Source organism: Dipodomys spectabilis, unplaced genomic scaffold (assembly GCF_019054845.1).
Source record: "Dipodomys spectabilis isolate Male_0828 unplaced genomic scaffold, ASM1905484v1 ptg000018l, whole genome shotgun sequence".
Lineage (NCBI taxonomy): Eukaryota > Metazoa > Chordata > Mammalia > Rodentia > Heteromyidae > Dipodomys > Dipodomys spectabilis.
The window spans coordinates 10,087,661-10,110,491 of NW_024870695.1; the positions used below are offsets into that span (position 1 = coordinate 10,087,661).

The following is a 22,831-nucleotide window of genomic DNA, read 5'->3' on the forward strand; positions in this document are numbered from 1 at the left end:
ACGATTTATCTACAGGGAACATCATGTTCCTTAAATAGAGAATATTCTTTCTTCTTTCTTTCTTTCTTCTTGGGTCCGGTCATGGGCCTGAACTCTGGGCCTGGGCGCTGTCCCTCAGCTCTTCAGCTCAAGGCTAGCGCTCTACCATTTGAGCCACAGCGCCACTTCCGGCTTTTTTCTTTTTGTTTATGTGGTGCTGAGGAATCGAACCCAGGGCCTCAGGCATGCAAGGCAAGCGCTCTACCACTGAGCCACCTTCCCAGCCCCACTATTTTTCTTTATGTCTATGAGAAACTCAGTAAAACCATTTGCTCAGGCACAAACAAACCCACAATAATTTTTTTTTTCTGTGCCAGTCCTGGGGCTTGAACTCAGGATTTAGGTGCTGTCCCTTAGCTTTTTTTTTTTTTTTTTGGTGGTGGTGGTGATGGTAGTGGTTAGTTGGAGATAATAGTCTTACAGATTTCTTCCCCTGGCTGGCTTTGAGCTATGATTCTTAGATCTCAGCCTCCTAACTAGAATTACAGGAGTAAGCCACCAGCACCCTTCTTGTTAGCCAGACTTGCTTTCTGGACAGTAAGCTACTTGAGACCAAGGGCCTTAATTCTTGTTACCTTCCCAGTGCCTGGTACAGCATTACCCTTTCCTTACTGAACACAAGTGTGAGCTAGAAAGCAGGAAGCATCAGCCCACTGTGGCACGCTGACCACGTAAACCCATCACAAACACCTAAGAAATCAAACACACAGAAGAAGAAACCCAAATGCTAGCAGAAATAGACTGAAATGTCTCTGCTATCCAAACATTTCAATGAGATTAACTCATTTTATAGGGGGTGGGAGGATATAGTAATTCACACCTTGGAATAGGCCCAGGAGAGCTCCAGTCTTGTGATCAGGAAGTACCTGCAGCTCCTGTTTCCCAAAGCTAGAGGAGGGGACCCTGTTCCTCCAGCCAGAAGCAAAGGAGGCTGGTGGGTCTCCAGGGGGCCCAGTCCTGAAGGCCTCTCACCTTGGCCAGGCAGCAGTTCTGGAAATCCCCTCAACATTAGAATTCTTCCTCAATTTAGAAACAGAGCTTCCTGAATTTAACCAGGAACTTCATGCTGGGTGGCTGCAGTCCAAGCAGCCTCATTTCCCCCACACATCAGTCCCCTTGCTTATCAGCCCAGGTCCAGCTCCCAATCCTGCCAAAGCTGTAGTAGAGCACGGTCCCTGTCACCCCCTCCACCACAATCAGGGCCTTCCAACACTCCAGTGTCTGGCATTGACCAGCCAACAGAAGCTGGCACTCAGCACTGAGACCCATCCCTTCCCACACTATATAGTCCTAGAAGGGCAGAGAAAATGGGTTCAGAGCTGGCCAACTGCTAGGCTCAGGAGGAAGCAGGAAGGAGAGAACTAGTCCTAAACCTAACTTGAGGCTTCCAAGCTAAAGGGAACCAGAAACTAAGAGTGACAATGAACCCAGGCTCCAGAGAGCTGTTCAGAGGACAAAAGGCCACATCCCAGGCTGCAGGGGAGGGAGCTGGAGGTGAGGAGAGCTCTGGGTGGCCAGGATGTGTGGTGAAGGAAGGGGGTACCCTATGAATGTGCTCATTCCCAAAACAGGTCTGGCTGGGCACTGGACTCCTGGGTCATGGGGGGGGGGGGGGGGGGGTGGAGGGGAAGGCAAGTCTAGTATGAAGAAATCAGTGGCCTTTTCTAGGAGACTAAGGGGTGGGGAGGGGTGAATAGAAGGGAGGGACAAGGAGACTCACTGGATCCCCTTATTTTGGGCTATATTCCCAGCTCTTACCAACCCCTTCCACCTCTTCCCATTGGCCTGCAGTGTAATGAAGTAATGGGCCTGTTGGAAGGAGGTTATCCCAGGAAGTGTACAAGGAAGCCAGGTAGGGGAAGGTCCGAGAGGGAGGTGAGAGAGAGTGAAGAAAAACCCTAGCCTGTCCTTTTCTCCCAGGGCTCCCATAGTTCCCTGGGCCATGGGTCACTCACAGTTCCTGGCAGCAGAGGAGGGAAGAACGAGAGCCCCAGGGCTCTGTCCAGGGCAGGCTCAGGTGTGGCACCTCCCTGCCTGTTTGTCCAAGAAGTGGTAGCACAGGGTTGTAACTCTGTCCTGCCAGCGGCCAATGCCTGGGCAGTGGAGGCGGGCTCCAGTCCAGATTGAGCCCTGAGGTGCCCCACCTCTGGGGCTGGGGCAGAGAAGGTGGCCACACCTTGGGGGAGGGGCGCAGAGGCCACCTTGTGGCAGCATTGCTACCGAGCTTTTCTGAGGGAGCTTCAGGGCCTTCCCTAACCCTAATGCCATGTAAATTTGGGGGCATCTGCCCCACTGCAGCTTGTACTATTCTTGCAGAAGTGTGGCCAACCCTGAAGGCCACCTGGCTGAGACTAAGCTTGGTAGCCAGGGTGGGGTTTGAGGTCAATAAGTCTAGAATGGACTTGGCTGGATATAGCTTGGACACTCAGGCTGTGGGACATTTGACCAGACACTAAACTTCTCTAGGCATATTTTATTTTATATGCCTGTGCTGCATTCCAAGCTCAGTGTGCAGGCCTTAGTGAGGGCCCACAGCACTGTTTAGAGACATTGTGCCATTATATTGTATGTCCCCTATATCCAACCTGGTGACCAGTATATACAAAGTACTCCATAAGTGCTGCTTGAGTGACTGGTGAATAGCAAGACTATACAAAGACTATACTGTCATTGGTAGGGATTCCCCCCTCCTGTGGGGTCTCTGGCCTGCTGATACCCAGCTGATTGCTTTGCCCTTCCCTAGGACCCTGTGCCTGTGTCGTCTTTAAATGAGTGCTCCTGCATTCTGGGCCACACCTTTTTTCCAGAAATCCCATTCATCATCCTCAGCCTCTCCCTCACCAGCTTTATCTACCACTGAAACTCGGGGGAGCTTCTGTACTCCCTCCTCATTTCCTTCCTCCTGCTGTCAAGCCTCTCCCAGCTGTCTCCATATCTACTACCCTACCCTTGACCTACTGCCCTCTGCCCTCAGCTGGCCCTCTGGTGGCCACTTTAGATAAATATCCCAAGGCCTTTAAAAACAAAAGCCGGGCGCTGGTGGCTCACGCCTGTAATCCTAGCTACTCAGGAGGCTGAGATCTGAGGATCTCGGTTCAAAGCCAGCCCGGGCAGGAGAGACCGTGAGACTCCTATCTCCAATAAACCACCAGAAAACCAGAAGTGGTGCTGTAGCTCAAGTGGTAGAGCGCTCGCCTTGAGCTGAAGAGCTGAGGGACAGCGCCCAGGCCCAGAGTTCAAGCCCCACGACTGACCAAAAAAAAAAACAAAACAAAACTTGGCCTTTCCATTTATCTGCGCCTCTTTTGGGGTGTTGTATATTGGGCTTTGAGTATACTAAGCAAGTACTCTAACAACCGAGTCACACCCCCAAATCTTTTGGCTTTTTTTCTATTGTTGAGACAGAATCTCTACCTTTGTGCTCAGACTGGCCTCAAACTCAAGATTCTCCTGCCTCCACCTTCCAAATACTGGGATTACAGGTATGTACCAACATGCCTGGCACCATTATCCCCTCCCTTTCTTCTGGACATTTTCCTTGGCTTCTAATTAGCATGCTCCTGCTTTTCTTCCTTGTTCCCTGGCTGTTTCCTCTCTCTAGCTTTTGTTTTATTCCTTTGGCAAACTCTATCCCCAGGACTTTCCTGCTTTTTTCCTTTTTCTTTTTTGCTTATGTGGTGCTGAGGAATCGAACCCAGGGCCTCAGGTATGCAAGGCAAGTGCTCTACCACTGAGCCACCTTCCCAGCCCCCCGCCCCCCACCCCCGGACTTTCCTTTACCCCACTGCTCCTCATGTCCTCAGCAAACAAAACCATGTCTGCTGACTAGTGTGAGTGAGAAGCTAGCACTCAACTTGATAGCCCTGTCCTTCCCCCAGCCTAACAGTTCTCAGACCCTGAAGAAGGTCCCATCACCAGCCCTTGCCCAGGAGACAACAAAGGTCCTTGGCCATTCTTACAGCCCTGGCTACCGGGGCCTTTCCTCATGGCCCCTTCTTTCTTCACAACAAGTCTTCCAATAGCTACAGGATAAAGTCCAAATCCCTGACAAAGGCCCATGAAACCCTGTTTGAGGAGCAGATGCCGCTACCCCAAACCCACACTCCATCTCCGAGTGCTAGCCAGGCCCTATAGGTCTGGATGTATATAGTCCCCAGGTGTCCACACCTCCCCCTGCCCATGTTCTAGAGGACCCTCAGGGTAGCTCCATCGCAGATGGCCTACACCATGCTAGACAGAGGCATCTATTGCCTCCCACTGGCCTCCTGTCCCACAGAATGCACCTCTTAGGTTGGTAGCAATGCCTTACTCATCTCTAGATCTAAAGGCTCATCTGGAACCTGGCAGGCATTCCCTTAATTCATGCTTCATGAACATGTTAGTGGGGGAGAGGATGCACCACATCTGCATCCTCTGGGGAAAAGAGGCAGGCTCACCTTTCAGAAAATTCCTTCCCACAGACTGCCTGCCTGGAACAAGGAAGTGCACAGGTGGGGTTTCCTTCCCAGGGGGAGCACCAACTCCCTATCCCTGGAGTTTGTTCAGGATAGAGTATCAGGGAGAGCTATAACTGACCAGGAGTCAAGTGTGATCACAGGGAATGTGGTACTTATGCTATTACACTTAGCACATAGGAGGAAATGGGACCAGAGATGCTAAGTGAGTCCTTGAGGGTCACAAGTGGGATCAGGCAGCGGAGTCTCTGCCCACGGCTCAGGTCTCTAGCAGACACCCCGGTTTCTCATGTGAGTACAACCTCACCACAAACCTCTGCATCTGACAACATTCTGGGAGCGGCAGGAAGGAATGGGGCAAAGGTGACACTGAACAGAGGCTCTGGTGGCTGGAGGGGAGGGGTGTGATTTCTTTTCTCAGGAGATGCTAGGATCTTAGGGTAAAGGAAAAGTCTCCTTTTGGTCCAGAGGCTTAGAGTGGTAGCCCTTGGGCAAACCTGCTGAGCCCTGGCCATGAATTCATCCTTTGCTCTCTATCTCTGAGTTAGATGCAGTGAGTCAGCGTTAAGGCCATTCTCCACTTCAGGTGTGTGTGCATGGAGAGGAGGGACACACAGGGCACCATTACTAGGATCTATGCTGTGGAGAGAAATGGAGTGTGCCACTGGGAGCTTGCCCTACTGTGAGTGGTGGAGGACACTGAGAAATGGTCTTTTTTCTTTTTTGGTCATGGGGCTTGAACTCTGGGCCTGGGTGCTGTCCCTCAGCAATTCAACTCAAGGCTAGCACTCTACCACTTGAGCCACTGTGCCACTTCTGGTTTTCTGAGTGGCTTATTGGAGACAAGAGTCTCACGGACTTTTCTGCCCAGGCTGGCTTTGAACCGTGATCCTCAGATCTCAGCCTCCTGAGTAGCTAGGATTACAAGCATGAGCCACTGGTGCCTGGCTAGTCCTGGCATTCTGTCTCTTGCCCTGGCAGGTTGCAGGGCCTGGGTCTGGTGTCCAAGCCCACCAGGTGCTGTACTCCACCATGGCCACAAGATGGAGAAATCAGAACAGTGGCAGATGTCAGACCAGGTTCATTGCATCTTTACCCACCTCAGGCTGCCCTTCCCTAAAAAGTTCTAAAGTTGAAGATGTCAGAGTCCCAGTAAGATCATTCACAGAAGGTAAGAGTGTTTAAAAACATACTCTATGGTGGCTCACGCCTGTAATCCTAGCTGCTCAGGAGACTGAGATCTGAGAGTTGAAGTTTGAAGCCAGCCCAGGGAAGGACCAGTCAATTAGCAAAATACTGGAAGTGTAGTTATGGCTCAAATAGTAGAGTGCCAGCCTTGAGTGAAAAAGGCAAAGGAGAGCTACACACACACACACACACACACACACACACACACACACACACACACACTACTCTATTTACTCTTGTTTCCATATTTCAAGTTAACACAACCAGATTTCGAGTGGGGGAGAGGGAAGAAAATCACCCTCAAATAACCTGAGTTCTTTCTAAAGCAATCTCATCAAGAGTGACACACACACACACACACACACACACACACACACACGAATGAAATATTCGAAGCAACCCCAAAGTGAAGCAGACTACTGAGTTACACATCCACCATCTCATCTGACACAACCCCGGCCCCAGAGCAGTGGCAGACTTACAAGGCAGGATTTTAGGAAGGCACTACAGGGGGCATGCACCTGTCAAAGATTACTCCAAGCAGGGTTTGGGCTAGCTGATTTGACATGAGTAGTTGCAATAAGTGCAATAATAATAACAATAATAATAATAATATCAACAGCCTCTGATCGGTTCAAACCTAGTATTGTCAAAAAACAAAAACAAAACTTTGTTTCTGGGGAGCTTTGACACTTGGGAATTGGTAATCAGAATTCATGAGTCTGAAAGGTTGCACCATGGAGGAAATCGAGCTTCTCAGAAGCCAGGGGACCTGGCAGGAGGCACGGTGGAAAAAAAAAAAAAACCGACAAACCCCCGGGTGCAACCGCCACCCCCTTGCCCATCACCATCACGCTCGCGGCAGCCTTACCTGTTTTGGGCGCTCATCCTGCGGCGGGGCGGGGCCGGGCATATCCTGGATGGCCTCATAGACATTCTCCGAGTCACTGCGCGCCAGGGGTCTCGGGCACACCCAGGATCCCGCCACGCTGCAGGCCTTGGCATGACCAGTACTCCCGAGGAGGCCTGCGGACGGCGCGGCGCCCGGGCGCGCCAGATCATCCAGGGACTGCGCGGGCCGCACTGGAGCAAGCGGCCGGACGTACAGGCAGGAGGGCTGGCCTGGGGCTGGGCTGCGGCGTGGGTCTGCGGTGCGGTGTCGCGCGGGGCCACACAGGGAGCTGGCTCGGCCACGGGAGTCCGCAGGGGTGCCATCGGGGCCGGGGAGCCCGTGCGCACTCACGAAGCGGTAGTCATAGGCCAGGGGCTCCGGGACCGCCGGGCGCGGCTGGGGCGCAGGCGGCTGGGTGGGGGCCGGGTCGCCGAGCGCGGGCAGCTCGCGCACGTACTGCGCGGGCAGGTAGAAGGGGCGGCCGCCGGGCTCGCCCCTCACGTGCCACCAGTGCTCGGTGCTGCGCCGCAGCAGCCGGTAGCGCTCGTTGGGCTGAATGGCGACGCGGCGTCCATCCTTGCTCGTGTACTCGAAGGGGTGCTCCACCAGCACGTACACGTCCCCCTCCACGTCCGCCGCCATCGCGCGGCCCCCCTGGCTTCCCTGCTGAAATCAAGGACAGAGGTCACTGAGGTCAGAACGTCTGAATTTTAGTGAGTGCCCGCCCTAGGGCTCTAAGATCTGGCTGTTCGAGTCCCCATCTCGCATTCGGGCTTCTGTGTTCCCATCGGATATGCGAACTTGGTGAAGAAAAAACAAACATCACCTCGAACCTTCTCCTCAGTACTGGAATAACTGCGACGCTTCATTCTGTGGCTTTGATGGTATGCCTCGCTTCAGCCCCTAGGGAGTGGGGTGGCACTACTGGCCCAGTTTTACTGCCAGGGAAACCTTGGCTCAAAGACAGGTAGATTACTGGCGATAAGGTGGACACTACATTTGCCTAAAACTTGGCCGAACCTGTTTCGTCGTTGGTGAAGTGGGAATTAGAGTCATGTTTTCCCCCCTCCCTCCCCTCCTGTCCTCGGAGGCCTAGAGCGTGGGGGGGAATCCGTCAAACTCCGCTGCCCGCCCGCAGGGTCAGGACTGGGGCAGCGCTCCGGGGCAGCCCCCAGGCTGGTCCCCTCCCAGAGCCTGCACATTTCAAAGGCGTTTGGCTTCTCCGACTAAGGCTGGGGAACCGGTTCTCTCGGTTTCTTTCCTTCCCCAGCGGTTTCTCGCCTCACCGACGGACCGACCAGCACCATCTCCTGCCTCTCCGGCTCCCAGACCACCTCCGACAGAGGTTTGGCTTCGTGGCCTGCGCCCCTATCTTGGGTCTCGCCCCAGTTCCTGGAGTGACTACCCACGAGGTGTCCCCAGCGTTCTCCAAAGTTCTCTCAAGTGATCACTGTAAGCCCTGCCCCCTATGCCAGCTCAGTCTGGCTCCTGCTGTGTCGGCGCGTGGGGTGGGGTGAAGTGGGGTGAGGTGGGGGCAGAGCCCACGTGTTAAATCTGCCTGGGCGTCTCCGGAAGTGCTTGGCCCCTCCAAACACTTACATGGACCACGCGGGTCTCCTGACCCTCAAAGGTGGCTTGGGACCCCAAACTGGGAGTTCCGCTTCTTGCTAGGGCTGAGGGACCCCAGGAGCAATTAATAGGAGGCCCCTAGCGCTCCTTCTTTACCTCCACAAGCATCCCTCAATGGGGGAAAAGGGTGTAAACTGAGTCACACGGCAAACTCTGGTCCCTGAAGGCGGGGCCCAGCGAGCAAGCTAGGGGCTGAGCCTACAAACTCTACGCGCAGGACACTCCCCTCACCCCCTACCCCCACCCCTAGGCGCACTCACGTTGGCTGGGCGGGCCTCAGGGAGCCCATGGGCTGGATGGGCGGAGCCGGCGGTGGGCTGCAGATTCAGCTCCTACCATCTCCCAGGGTGGGGCTTCTGGGGGCGAGGCTGGAGACACCAGGCCAAGCTGGGGCTGGCAAGGGAAGACGAGGCAGAGAAGGCCATACAGTAGGGCTGTCCCCAGTCCCCAATGCCGTTGTGTGTAGGAGGGCGAGGAGGGGCCCTAACGCCCGTGCCGGGCCTAGGGCAGACACTGGGGGCGGAGCCCGGAGCGAGGGGAGGCTCTGCGGGGAGGTGCGCGTGAGGGGCGCCGGCAGGGTGTGAGGGAGGCACAAACGAGAATGGTAGGGTCTTGCCTCTGTCTGATCCCGCCGCCACCCCCGGTGGTCCCGAACGCCGCGGGCGCGCCGCTCTGGAAACGCACAGCTGAGGCGGGTCGGGCCGTCCCAGCGAGCGAGGCTGTTTGCACCTTGAATCACCAACTATGATCTCGGTGCAGCCGGAATGCCGGTGCTGTCTGTTCCCGACGCACCTCCCTCCGCCCGCCGCAGGCCCTTTGCAGGCCTGGGAAAACTAGGAGATTCCCATGGCAGGGACGCCCCCCGGAGCTCAGCGCCTCGGGTAGGGTGGAAAGGGAGCCCGCACCGCAGCTCCTTCCCAGGTCCTGGGGGAGGGACGGGGGAAGGACGGGGGAAGGACGGGGAGCGGGGAGGATCCTAGCAGCGCCAGAACTCATCCTTCGCTCGGCAGGAGGTACCTTGTGCCCGGGCCCCCGCGTCGGCGCTGGGATCTCGGCCTGGTGCCCCCTCCCCGCCCCAGGGCAGAAGGCAGCCCCTCGCCCAAGGCGATCTGCCCGCCCCCTCCCCCCCCCGGGCCCTCCTCCTGGCCCCCGCAGCTCCTGCTCCAGCTTGGTTTAAAGGGGAGGCGGCGCGCGGAGCTCCCGGGTGAGGACGGCTACCTGAGGCACCCTCGCCGCCCTCCCTCCGGCCCGGGCACCTTAGAGCGTCTTCCCGCGGCCTTGCTTCCACTTGCCCCGGCCTGGCGCGCGTGGGTGCTTGGCGTCCGGTGCTTCCCTCCTCCACCGCCAGACTCCCGCGCTGCCCTGTTTCCTGTTCAACAATATAACCAGAGAGGCACCGGCGGAGAGCGCTCCACAGAACTTCCTCCCAGGCTGGGGCTGGGCTGCGGTTGCGAGAGACAATCCCCGGTGTCCTGGCTTCCTGTCCCCTCTGGGCCGGGCCAGCGCCCCAGGACTAGAGACGCCACCCTTCCCCCCTGCACATCCCGGGATCCGGGGCCACACCTGGCTGTCTCCAGGGAGGAGTAGGCAGCTGGGCCCGGATGGTAGGCTGGTTGTGGGGGATGGCAGCCTCCCACTAACTTCTGGCCATATTACCCTCCCGTTGTAAGCTCCCTCCGTCTTTGGAGGGGAGGACAGCCATCCTTTTAGCTGGATGGCAAAAGTAAGCAACTTCCTGGGGCCAGATCTTGAAAGAAGTTTTAGGACCTTCCACTTTGGAGGCCTTTGGGAATCATCTGCCTCCAGGGAAAGCAGCCTTCACCCTCTGCTTTCCATTTGCGCTCATCCAGTGGAGAAGCCCAACCCCAGTGGACTCCTGCTCTAGGCCAGAGAGAAACAATTGTGAAGTTGCCTGGAAGTGGTTGTGCTGGGAGTTGGATGCTTCAGGCTAGTGTGTCCTCACCCAGATATCACCCCAGGAGGGCTGAGGCTTCGTTTAGCTAGAATCTGACTAATCATATTCTTTCTTGAACCAGCTCCCTAGTAACTGACCATTGTGCCCAGTGAGACTACATTGTGCTGGATATCTCAAGCCTGACTCATGGTGGGCTCTTAAAGCCCACCAGGGAAGGCCTGTGGCATCATCTTCTGCTCACATCATGCATCCTTTTCCACTGCCTCTAGTCATCTAGCAAACAGGCAGGCAGTGGCTGGTAGTATTTATGGTCCTCGCCTGGGGTCCGGCAGGTCTGATGCCCAATGTTGCTGAGAGTGCCTCTTATCTGTATCTCCTGTATTACCTGCTTACTTCATGGGCTTGCTGGGAAGATTAAATGAGATGCACTAACCACAAGGCTGTTAAGTGGTTATTGCTGTTGTTAAGTAGTTATTGCCATTGTTACCGTCATTATGGGAGGAGCTCTTTGGGGTTGAGTCTCCAAATGGTCCATCCTCCTCTAGGCAGAAGGGGAAGTGCCGTCACAGGCTCTTTGCCAAGGATGTTGAACCTACAGTACCAGCCTCCCCTCCACTGGGTCTGCCTCCTCCAGGGCCTGTCTCTGCCCTCCTTTCCTCTTGGCTACCACTCCTTCTTGGGAGAAGCTGGCGGGAGGGGTATTGGATGGACAGGGATGCCCACATACAGGCTGAAAGGAGTCTTCAATGGCAAGAAACGGGTGTGTTTTTTTCTGTCCCACTTTCCTGCAACCTGATTCCCCAGGAATTAGTCTATTTCCTTCTTTTGTTCTTCCGTGGGCAGTAGGGGGCTTCCTCCTATAGGCCCCTCGGCTTCGGCTTCTCCTTGAAGTCAGCAGCCAAGTAAAAGTCACTTTGGGTCCTAAGTCCACAAGCCCTGATTCCAGGTTTGCTCAATAACCCATTCTTCTTTGAGCCTCCCTCTCCTATACTTCTGTATATCACCAGGGACTTGTGTTGGGGGTTTTCAAGACACAGGAAGAGAAGCCACGGGTGAAGCTAATTCAGTTGATAAAGGTATGAAAATAAACCTCCCTGAAATCCCCAAATCCCACCCAGAGGATGCTGACTCCTTCGGGGCTTACTCACCCTCTTCTCCTTGACCACTCCTGGTATACAAAGCTTTCCACCTGCAAGTGTTTACCTCCAGCTGGAGACTTCCTCCTAGTTCCCAGTGACTAACAGGTGTGTGTGTGTTGGGGGGGGGGAAGGGGGCTACCAGATGGTTTCTGATAGCTGCTTATCTCCCCCACAGAAGCAAGGTTAGGATTCAGAAGTCAGACGACATTAGAAAGATCAGATCTTTACTGAAAAAGGTCATTCAAAAATCACAGCAGCAGTTCCTTCAATACATTGCAAAGCACTTCTCAGGGTCTGAGCCCCATTCATTAGAAAGTTTATTGCATAAAGTAATATTTTAAAAATAGTGTGGGCACTACTGAGGTTCATGTGAGCTTTCCTCTGGAGAGGAAGGGTTAAGTCAACTCATCTGACAGCATTAGCAGCTTGTTGGTAAAGGGAAGAGGGCCAGCTCTAATGCTCAGAATCCCAGGGGTGGGAGGAGGCCACAGGTATTAGGGCCTCCTGCTGTCTCCTAGGGAAGCTTATGGCCCAAGGCCCATCCCAGGCCAGATTCTTGCCCGCTCAGGGACCTGGGGCAACAAAACTGTGATCAGACCATATTTTGGGGGAAGCATTAATGCTGGCTGTAGGATGTAGATTGGGGATGCAGATCCACTTCGGGGTTCAGGTTCAGGAAGCTTTTGCATTCTGGACACTAGTGTGTACCACATTCCATGATGGAGACAGAGGAACACGCTGGTGTGGCAGTGTCTGCTACCTGCCTACCACCCTCCTCTGTTCTATTGCACAATTCTTCCAGCTCTGTGCAGAGGGCAGATGACTCAGCAGGCTGTTCACCTCAGGGAGGGTGGGGGAAGGCTCATCTCTTGACAGTGACAGGCAGAGCTCCTCACCTGAGGCCTCCATTTCCACCAGAGGCTCTACTCCAAGCCTGAGTGCAGTGGGATGGCCAGAGGGGCTGCTCAGTCCAGGAGAGGAGAGGAAGGCAGCAGAGAACATGCTCCTCTACCCTCACAGACCTCAGGGGTCTGAACATCACCTTGAGATAATTCCAGAATCCCATTACGAGGCCCCCTTGAAAGGCAATCCTTCTATGGCAGCATTCTGCTGGCAAGTCCAGGAACTGTGAACTCATGGCTTCCACAGGGCGTCTTCTCACAAATCCACGCACACCTCAGCAACAGAGGGGGGACCTGGCAGCCATGGCATCAGAGGCCATCCCCTGGCCTGCGCCCAGCCAGGCAGAGATGGCCCTGAGAACCTGCCTGAGGTGGGCCTTGCTGTCTGTGGAGCAGTAGGGAGGGTGTGGGACGAGGGCAGGCAAGGTGAAAGCCCTCCTAACGAGGGAAGGCTCAAAGTGCTCACAGTGCTTGTTGGGACCATTTCCTTGCTTCTCTCACAACTGTGACCCAAGGCCAGAAAAGAGCCAGGGGCCTATGATGCTGAGGAGGGAGGGCTTTTCAGGTGAGGAGTGTGGAACAGGGAGGTGGTTAGCCATCAGGACTGACTCTGTCCCACAGATGGGCAATTTGGCACATGGCACTGGTGCTGTTGGCAGGGGTAAAGGAAAGGCACCAGCCCACAGACCAGCCCTGTCCCACAATGGCCTGTTTGCCTGGCCCCCTTGCTTGTCTCCAGGCCAGGCCTGGTGTGGCACTGTCCATCTGATCAGGGTGGGAAGGCCTGGGGTTTCTTGTGCAGGGCCAAGAATAAAAAAATATTTTCTGTTGAAGCATGAAGGGGGAAAAAAACCCACCTTAAAAAAACTAGGCCTTTGAATCAGGAATGTAGAAGTGACAATGTCCCCCAAGTCTCCAGTGTGTGAATAGCCCTAATGGAGGTGTCATGCCAGCCAGGTGAGCCAGGCCTGATGGAAGACTTGCTTTGGCCCAGGCAGGGGTCTTGGGGGTGTCCCTACCTAAGGAGCAGAGGGTCATGGGAAGCCACAGAGTACTCGGCCTTTCTGGCCTTTCTTTGGGAGGTCCGTGCTCTGTGCACACTAAAGGGTCTTTCTCACAGGGAAGACAAGTGGAGCCTGGCTGGTGACAAAGCCATCTGGGATGACTGAGCTGAAGCTCCTGTGGCCTTGAGTGGATCAGGACACAACACTGAAGTTAGGTGAGAATGTTCTGTTCCTGATACTTGCGCCGGCGGGCACAGCGGGGGCAGCCCTTCCTCATCACGGCCTGGCAGCTCTGGTGGAAGACAGTCTTGCACTCAGCACACCTGGGGAGAGAGCAGTGAGCATTGGGCCAGATGTGCCCTGTGGCTGGGCTGGCCAGAGCTGGTGTCCTTATGCCTTACCCTCCAGCCTACGCAAAAAGCTGCTTCAGACAATGTAAGCTGATACTCCGTATCCCCCTCTACCATGATCCTCAGATCTCAGCTTCCTGAGTAGCTAGGATGACAGGTGTGAACCACTACCACTAGCACCTGATCCCACTTACTTTTTTTTTTTTTTAATAAGTGCTACTTTATTTCCCACCCATCTTTACAATACAGTTTCCACAACAGACTCAGGCCTGTTGAAGCCTAGCCAGAACACCAACCGAGGGTGAATGAATGTCTATACCTACAGAAGGGGAATGGCTGCTCCAACCATTCCCATTGCGACAAGAGGAGGCTAGGTGCACTTTTCCATTTGGAGGCTTCTGCTAATGAGCAGTAACTGGCGACAGGGAAGAGCAAGTGCTCATTCTACCTGGCCTTGTGCTATTGCTCCTTCCTCATCCCATTCACAGACTGAGGTCAGGGCCTGTGCTCAGGGTTAGCAGTGGCCTCTTATCTACAGCAACAGGGAAGAGAAGGAGGAGTCCTACAAGCCCAGAGAACAGATGACTCTGGGGACCATCGTACTGACACAGAGTAGATGTTCAGTGTGTCTCTGCACAGCAGTGAGGCCTGGCATCAGGTGAATTCCCCATACCTGACGGTAGTGTCGAACTCAAATGGGAAGATGATGTCATGATGATGGCAGATCTGGCAGATGAAACCCCGCTGGGTGCACAGGTTGCAGTGGTAGACGTGCTGGGAGGCGAACTCGATCAGGGCCTTGAGGAACCCTTCGTACACCCCCTCTGCAATCTGAGGAGGCAAGTGCAGGTGGGCCTTAGGTGGCTATGCTGTGGGTGCTCTAGGGCCCTACCTGAGGACCCCTCAGCTCCATCTGGGAAAGGAGACATGTCAAGCTGTGCCCTGAGGTCACTGGGGTGTGAGGATTGCCATTCTTGTACTGGAAACCTAGGGTCTGCTAGAGGACTGTGCCCATCACTGCTCTGCAGGCTGGGGCGGCAGGGAGGCCCATTGTATGGTGTGGATAGCTGATGACTATGGTCTGGCCTCAGTAAATTACAAGAACTCTTTCACCCATTTCTCCCTGTGATTCCTCGACCAATGAGACCCCTCTAGAGAAGGCTGGGGAGGGCAAGTGGAGAGCATGGTATGCTCACCTGCTGGAGGTCAGTAACACTAAACTTGTGAGGAGACTCCAAGAGATAATTCCTGTGGTTGAGCCTGCAAAGCAAACACAAGAGCTTCTTTAGAAGGGCTCCTGAGGACTGGGCCTGCCTGCATTGCTTGCCTTCCTGCCCTCAGCATGGCTGAGCAGCCTGAAAACCCTGGGTTTCCAAGCAGACAAGACAGAGTGCAGCCAGTGCCTGTGCTCCTAGCTGTCAGGACCTTGAGCAAGTTATCTAACCTCTCTGAACCTAAGATGTCCTCTCCTGAGAAATGGGTGTTGTTTTAAGGATTCAATAATCTATTTAAGGCATTTGGCATGGTGCCCAGCACATAGTAACTACATGATTAATATTGAGGATGAATGGGGACACCTGGTACCAGGAACTGGGCCGAAGGCCTGACACGTATTCACCTGATCCTCACAGTATCCTGAGAGGCTGGTCTTACTGTATCCCCTATTTTGAGAAAATGAGGGAACAGAGAGGCTAAGTAATTTGCCCAAAGTCACAGGTGATTCAAAGTCGAAGCTGGAGTTTGAACACAGGAATCTGGCTTCCAGACCTACAATTGAATCACTGCCACCTTTCCATTACCAGAGACAGTGCTGGGGACAGAAATAGCCACTGTCCTCTGGCAGCCCTTGGTTTGGATGAAGGACAGACTTTCAAGTATCTGGTTTCTGTGCTCTGTGAGAGGACTTGAAGTGTTCTAGGTAAGCAGCTCCCATTTCAGAGGTGGTGGAGGAGGGGCAGAGATGAGAGCTGGGCTGTCAGCGGTGCCCTGGTTCCCATCATACCACTGGCAGGGCCCTGGGGACACATCCCGCGTGATGGAGAGAGAACGCCTGAAGAAAAATCCCCGGCACAGGACCCTGCTGAGTGTCTGTGTCTGGGTGGCACTGGGGTAGGAACACTCTAAGTCGGGGAGCTTGGGAATCTGTGCCTGGATGCCCCAGCATCTGGGGCAGGATGGTATTAGTGCCTGGTGGGCACCTGGAATGGGGTTTGGCTATGCCCTAGCCAAGGGCTACAGTTGTGGTCCAAGGACAGTCCAGTGAGGTAGAGGTGGCAAATCCCACAAACACCCAGGCAGGCTATGCTGAATGTGGGGTGACAGGGCTGCCAACTCACTACTCAGTTTACCATGCTGGCTTCCCCAGTAAACTTCCAGCTTTCTGAGAACAGGAAGCCAGTATTAATGCCTGGAAAACTGGGAAGCCCTAAGCTGGCAGGAAGGGTAGGGCTGATCTGATGAAGAACTACCCCTATCATCTGTCCTCTGTCCAGTCCTGGGAGCCAGCCATGCCCAGGGCCTTCCTGGGAGTCATTGCACCCTGAACTTGTCACTCTCAGTGAGGGCTGTGCCACCATTTTTTCTGCAGTGCTCAGTCACAGGGTCAATGGGAGAACACTGACTAGGAAGGGGGCCACTCATCCTAGCTCCAGAAAGACAGAGAGATGCCTGGGCAATGGGAACATCTTGGCCTGTGCCACCCATATAATGATAAGAGCCATGCAGTGCCCTGCACAAGGCTGCCTGCTGGGATAGAGGTGAGAGAGAAGTCAGGGCTTCCTGAGAGACAGAGGAAGACAGGAGAAGGATGCTTCTTAACTCCTGTAACCTACACAGTGATGGGTGAGAAAGGGCCCTGGCAAAGCTGAATGGTCTGTGGGCCTTGGGTAGGTGATCAGGAATATCACCAAAGTAAGGTGGTGATATCCTTGTGGGGCATATCTGAATTGGATCCTTCTGGAAGGCCCAAGAAGTCATTTTTGGAGACATATCCCGGGCCTGCCAAGGATTCTCTTTCTCTCTGAGGACCCTCTGGTCTGCTGCCACCAACAAAGATCAACTCCTCCTGACTTTCATGTCCCACAGCCAAGAAAGATCTGCCATGCCACCTCAACCCTTGTCTCCCTCTCAGCCTTCCCCACTCTGGGGGAAATTACCACACCAGCACTTTCCCAGGGCCCTTGCTCTGACCCCTGCTGTTAAAGTGGTCTTTCCTAAGCCCTTCAATAGGTCTCCATGTGGTAGATGAAGCCAAAGGCCTTCAGTGGGGTACATAGGACCTCTGAGCCCTCACCCCCAACACCCACAGCCAGCTGCCTCAGTGATGCCTATGGCCTACCATAGGTTCCTGACACCTATCAGGGGCCTCTTGGAGATATTTCAGCAGGTGGCGGGGGGGGGGGGGAAGGGGGGAGCGGGGGGAGGTGGGGGGGACTCCTGTGCTCAGAACCCATCCTGTAGTTTACTGGTCTACACAGGTCTGAGTTTTCAGGAGGAACATGATTTCCCCAGACTATACCCTCAGGCAGGGACAAGAAAGCACATTCTGGGTCCCTGGGCTGTGGGATCTCATTTCAAAGGAAAGGATTAAGTCAGCCTCACTGAGAAAGGGAGGCCCAGGAATTAGCTGAGATTGGGGCAGCAGAGCACTCAGAGGACTTTCTGTTCTTCTAGGCCCCATGGAAGGGGGCCTGCTGAGTTTGGCGAGATAGCTCTCCCCTTTGCTTAGTAAAGAGCAAGTTCTGGTGCCTCCTTGATATCCCAGACGCTACACACTAGGCACACTGGCCTGAGGTATAGAGTAGGAGGGCCTCAGGGGGGAGCTACAATATACCTGGGCCCCAGTAGATACTATCAGATACTATACTCCTGCCCCTAGGAGTTGAGGAAGGGACACTAGAGGGGCTTGCAAGTCCCCTAGTCTCCAAGGATCCAGCATAAGCAGACATGAAGTCCATACCCATCAGTGGACCTGGCTCCAACACCAAGGCCTATCCTCTGGAGAACCCTGGGAAGCACAGCCTGTTAAAGGCCAAGGCCTGGGCTGACAGTTCAGGGCTAAGATGTAATTGTGACTGGGAAAGGCTTTTTGTTCTTTTTGGTAGTACTGGGCTTGGAGAGGCTCTTAAGTCTATCCTGAAAGCCAGTGACATCGCATATCCCTGAGCACAAAGGCCCCAGGCCCTGAGTAGAGGAACTTCTAGAAGTTGCTGGATGGGGTTGGGGAGAGAATCTGCCAAGGACAGCAGCAAGCCGCCCAGGGACGAGGATGGGTTGGGCTGGGCATGGCCCCTCTCTGCTTCTTTTCCCACTGGAGCCAAAGTTCTCCTGTGCCTTCAGTGTACCTTCCTGTGTCTCAGGCAGGTCACCCTGTGTGGAATGCTTCCCCTCCTCTTCCTCTTGCTACCGCTTACTCACTGGTCAGGTGCCACCTTAGGAGTCACTTCCTCTAGGAAGTCTTCCCTATGTCTCCCCTAAGCTGCACTTCATAGGGTATCCTTCCTCTCTCCCCGCCCTTGTTGGGGGTCCTGCTGGTTTGTCCACCAAGGACCTGGGCTTGTTCAGGACTGTACATACCACCTTGCCCAGTGCTTGACTAGGACAGTCTCAATAAAAGTTAAATAAACGAATATATGAATAAAACTCCTGAACCACTGCCAAAGAATGTGGAGGTTTCACAAGCCCAGTGGGAAGTTCTCCACCCAGCCCTGGTATTTCTCCTGAGTGGAGACCTTGGTCTGGGTGCAGCAGTGTGCACATGTGTAGGTGTTCACCTCTTGCTCAGCTCCTTCAGGGCACTGCTCCTGCACAGGCCCAGGTAATCCCCCAGAAGCTTCAACTGCTCCCGGCTTCTGCCAATCAGGTGCATGCGCTCTACATGCTCATACAGTGAGGCGTTCACCAGCTGCAGGTTGATGAGGGGTTGGGTCTGTATCTGAGCCAGGAACTTCAGGGCTTGCCGGCAGACCTGCAGGAGTCACCCAAAAGACAGACTGTTCAGCCAGAACCTCTGGGTCCAGTACATTGCCCATTCCCTCACCAGCCTGGCAGTCCATTCCCATGGAGGTGGCACTCTCATTTTTAGAACTAGGAAACTAAGGCTTAGAGAGATGAGGCCTCTTGGCCAGGGTCACACAGCTCAGAAATACTCCCCTGCCCCCTCCATGTTGAGCTGGAGGAGGCAGCTCTGGTTAAGGTCCACCCTCTGGGCCTTACAGACCCTTTCTTCTCGTGCTTTCCTGTCTGCACAGCCCCCTTTTCCTGTCTAAAGAAAACAGGCACTCCCCTGTGGATCCTGATCCAGGAACCAGGTGACTCCGCTTGCCATGAGGCTCTAGCCACAGGAAGCTACAGTACAGACACGGCTTCACAAGATTCCTGAGCGTCCTGAGCTCTTGCCAGCAGCATCTGTCCGGGCTACCATGCCCTTGTGAAGCCCAGTGATCAATTGCAGCCTCTCCCAAATGACTGACGGGGTGTGGAAGCTTGTGCTCTTAGCTCTGACCCTAATACTAATATCAGCACTGACTTGTCAGATACGGCCTAGAGATCTTGACTACGTTCTCTCATTTTGAGAACAACCCAAGGGCAGGATGGGTGTGGGGAACAAAGACTACATTACCCCCACATCACAGATGAGGAAACTGAGGCTCAGAGAAGCTACAGTGGTTTATCCAGCCTGTCAACAGCAGAATATAGGTGTGAGCTGAGGCCATGTTTGAACAGCAGGTTACCATGTAACTAGTAGGAACTCTACTGTGATGTCCCCTTGTGTGCTGGGGCGCAGAGGTTGACTGGAGGAAAATCAAAGTGCTACCACCTGGCATGCTGAGTTCAAACTAGGTGAGAGATTCCACATCAGTTTTTGGCATTCAGCACAGAGATGCTGCCAACTGCAGTATATGAGCCATGCTTAGTCTTGCTGTCCCCAAGGGGAGCCTCAGGAGACCTGCCTCTACTTAGGGGCCAGGGAAAAAATTTGACATTCTGTCCCCCAACTCCAGCAGCAGCTCCCATCTTTCCCAGAAACAGACAACTGATTTTCTCATGTCCTATTCTTGAGGTACCCACCACAGTCTGGGGTAGGCCAATGGCAATCCCCTGGTGATTTGGTTCTAACTGCTGCCTCCAGGTCTAGCACTGCTCTTCCTATAACTCTGTCTTAGGCCTTGGGTAAGGCTCAGATGAAACAATGCCCAGGAATGCGCACTCAAAACTACCCAGCTTTCATATGGGCAGGAGCCTCAGTTTCCCCAGGGGCCATTTCTATCCTGTGTACACATGGGACTCAGACAAGTAGAAATCCCAGTCTTAGGCTGACCTCCTGCCAAGTGCCAGCAAGGTCTCAGTACCAGGGGGTCAGCCAGAGCAGCCACAGATAACAGTGTGTCCCCCAAACCATGGGCCAGTAACTTCCTTGAATTTTCTTGTCTTTCTTGAGGCAGTGATCTTTGAGAGTGCTAGATATTTCTTGATCTCAGATGTGCCTAGAAAAGCATGTAACTTTCTAGAGAAAGGAGGAGGCACAAGGATTCTACCAATGAATGAGATGGTTCCACAGCAGTGCCAGGAGCTAAGAGTGAACATGTTTTACTGTCAAAGGGTTCTCTGCATTCTTTGATTCTGCATTTAATTTATTCTCTGAACTTAATTGTTTAACACTAAGGGTAGGGGCAGGGAAAAGGTAAACAAAAGAATGGCCAAAGTGGAGCCAACTTTGGGGTTTCCCCTTCTCAAGAGTCACTTCTGCTCTGAGGGCCTACATAGCCAAGACTGTACAGCCCATAGGTTCTGGGAACAAGAGAGGCACATGGAATCTTCCTTGTGCTTCTGTGCCTGCCTTAATAGACATCTGTGCTTTGGGGAGAAAAGCAAGTTGCATGCTACCTGACACAGACCGGACAGGACAGGAGGTGTGACAGGCCTTAGTGAAGGCCACTGACCCTCAAATAATCCCAAGAGAGAGACATTTGTGGATCTCCCCAGAAGCCAAAGCTAATCTGCTCATGGCAACTAGCTAAGAAAGTTGCTAAGCTCAGCTACAGGAGAGTAAAATTGAAAGATCTTAGAAAATACTTTGTTCAGGGCTGGGAAGGTGGCTTAGTGGTAGAGTGCTTGCCTTGCATGTCTGAGGCTCTGGGTTTGATTCCTCAGCACCACATAAGAAAAAAGAAAAAAGCCAGAAGTGGCGCTGTGGCTCAAGTGGTAGAGCGCTAGCCTTGAGCTGAAGAGCTGAGGGACAGTGCCCAGGCCCAGAGTTCAGGCCCCACGACCAGACCTCCACCCCCCCCCCCCAAAAAAAAAAAAAAGAAATTACTTTGCTCAGAAATATTTGGTTGGCCTGAAAAAGTACCTGGAGATACACTATTAAATAAATATAGCATGTGATAAAGCAAGATGAGCCTGGCACAATCCTAGTTTTGTAAGTAGATGCACAATTAAGTAAATGCACAAGAAAGGCTATACACAGAAATGCTAATATCTTTGGGTGAAGACACATAATTTTAATTGATTTGTCTTTGGACATTTACATGTTAAACAAGAACCACGTGTTAAACAACAACTATGTGTTATTTTTATAATGTCAGAGCCCCAGAAAAAGAGCTATTTACAGAAAATCCAAAAAACAAAACACAAAGGCCTGATGCTGTAAGTCTAGCTACTAAGAGGCTGCGATCTGAGAAGTGCAGTTCTGAGCCAGCCCTAGTAGGAAAGTCTATGAGACCCTTATCTCCAATTAATTGCCAAAATACAAACAAACAAAGAAGTGGAGGTGTAGCTCAAGTGATAGAATGCTAACTTGGAGCAAAAAAGTTCTTGGACAATGCTCAGACCCCAAGTTAAAGCCCCAGGACTGGCACGCACGCGCACACACACACACACACACACACACACACACACACACACAAACACACACACAAACACAAAACAAGAAAAGAATAACATAAGACCATTCAGGGCCAACGAATAGTCATCTGGGCTCCACAGGGTTAGTAAAAGCAAGGCTGACTGCTCTTTAGCTAGCTAGCCCATCTGCACATCTATCTATGTATGCATCCTTCCCCCTATTCATCTACCTACCCATCCATCTATCCACCCTTGATATATTAGATCTATTCTCTGCTAACCTTACCTACCTACCACCAACCTACTTAACTATCTGACTTTAAATAGTTGTTTGTTGCTGTGCTAGCTACCTCATATGCCTGACTGGGAGCCAAAGCAGTGGTTTACAGAGCTTTGCCCAGGGCCTGCTTTTTCCCTGGTTGTGGCTCCCCTTCACCCTCCATCACAGGGTCTGAACCAGTGGCCCTGGCCTTTCTAGAGCCAAACTCCTCCAGACAGACAAACAGCAACAGCAATGAAGGGAAGATGCTCCTCATTACTCAGCAGCCCTGGGTGGCCATGAAAGGCTGGCCTTGAGACTTACCGGGCGTTTGGTGAGGTCCCAGTTGTGGATGATCCTGGCTGGAATCACTGAGGCATCGTCTTGGTGGCAGATGTCACAGTAATAGAGGCCAGAGAAGGCACAGAGCTTGGGTCGTACAAAGGAGAAGCCGATCTGCTGGGAGCAGCCTAGGGGGATGGGAGTGGATGAGTGGTAGTGGCCACAGGCAGTTCCAAGTAACTAAGAAGCTACTATGGTAGAAAGGGACTTGCTAGGTTTTTCTCAAAGGACTACACAAAAAACAATCACTCTTATTTCCACCACTTACCATCAACATTCTTCATTACAACAATGTACTATAACAATTACTGTTGCCATTTGACAGCTGAAAAAGTAATGCTCAAAGGTTTAAAAGCCTGGCTGAAGCCAGGCATGGTGGTGCATGATGATAATACCAGCATTTGGAAGGCTGAGGCAGGAGAATCAACAAATAGTTCAAGGTCAACCTGGGCTAGCTAATGAGACTGTTCACAACAACAAAAAGCCAAAAACAAAAAAAGATAGGAGGAAATTAGGTCCCAAAGCCTGTATTCTTCTCCATTTACTTTGTGTAATAGTGTAACTGTTTGCTTCCCAGAGCCAACATCCTCTCTACCTGGGCCTAGAAACAAAACTTCAAAGGCAAGTGTAGGCCTGTAGTGAAGGAACTGGAGAGAGGGGCTTGCCACAGGAATGGCTGAGGAATCCACCAGGAGAGGGGTGACATGGATACTGCCTTGTGCCACTGGCTTAACCTCAGCAGGTGGAACCCAGGACAGCCTAATATCTCAAGACAGTGGGCTTCAGCCCCTTGGATGGCAGTCCCCCCACTGCAGGGGACAGTGGGAGTCAAGTGTGCTGAGGACAAAAAGCCCAGTTCAAATCCTAAACCTG

General features: G+C 53.2%; 2 protein-coding genes across 10 annotated transcripts in view; both read right to left on the reverse strand.

The window, feature by feature from the left end:
• Arhgap27 (Rho GTPase activating protein 27) overlaps window positions 1–9,643 on the reverse strand; it is a 31,179-nt gene extending 21,536 nt beyond the window's left edge. The window contains exons 1-3 of one of the 6 annotated variants that reach the window (XM_042673693.1): window positions 9,459–9,643; window positions 8,463–8,595; window positions 6,553–7,239 (exon numbers count right to left, since the gene is read on the reverse strand). In XM_042673693.1, coding sequence (XP_042529627.1) covers window positions 6,553–7,215 — 663 coding nt within the window. In that variant the 5' untranslated portion in view covers window positions 7,216–7,239; window positions 8,463–8,595; window positions 9,459–9,643. Of the gene's footprint in view, window positions 1–1,994; window positions 2,073–6,552; window positions 7,240–7,399; window positions 7,477–8,462; window positions 8,596–9,420 lie in introns of those variants that run through there. The other 5 variants (XM_042673692.1, XM_042673696.1, XM_042673694.1 and 2 more) reach the window with 5 other exon arrangements.
• Window positions 9,644–11,465: 1,822 nt separating this feature from the next.
• Plekhm1 (pleckstrin homology and RUN domain containing M1) overlaps window positions 11,466–22,831 on the reverse strand; it is a 48,115-nt gene continuing 36,749 nt past the window's right edge. For all 4 annotated transcript variants that reach the window (XM_042673895.1, XM_042673892.1, XM_042673893.1 and 1 more), the window contains 5 exons: window positions 21,941–22,086; window positions 18,285–18,478; window positions 14,709–14,772; window positions 14,186–14,343; window positions 11,466–13,485 (listed from right to left, as the gene is read on the reverse strand). In XM_042673895.1, the coding sequence (XP_042529829.1) occupies window positions 13,374–13,485; window positions 14,186–14,343; window positions 14,709–14,772; window positions 18,285–18,478; window positions 21,941–22,086 (674 nt within the window). In that variant the 3' untranslated portion in view covers window positions 11,466–13,373. The remainder of the gene's footprint in view (window positions 13,486–14,185; window positions 14,344–14,708; window positions 14,773–18,284; window positions 18,479–21,940; window positions 22,087–22,831) is intronic.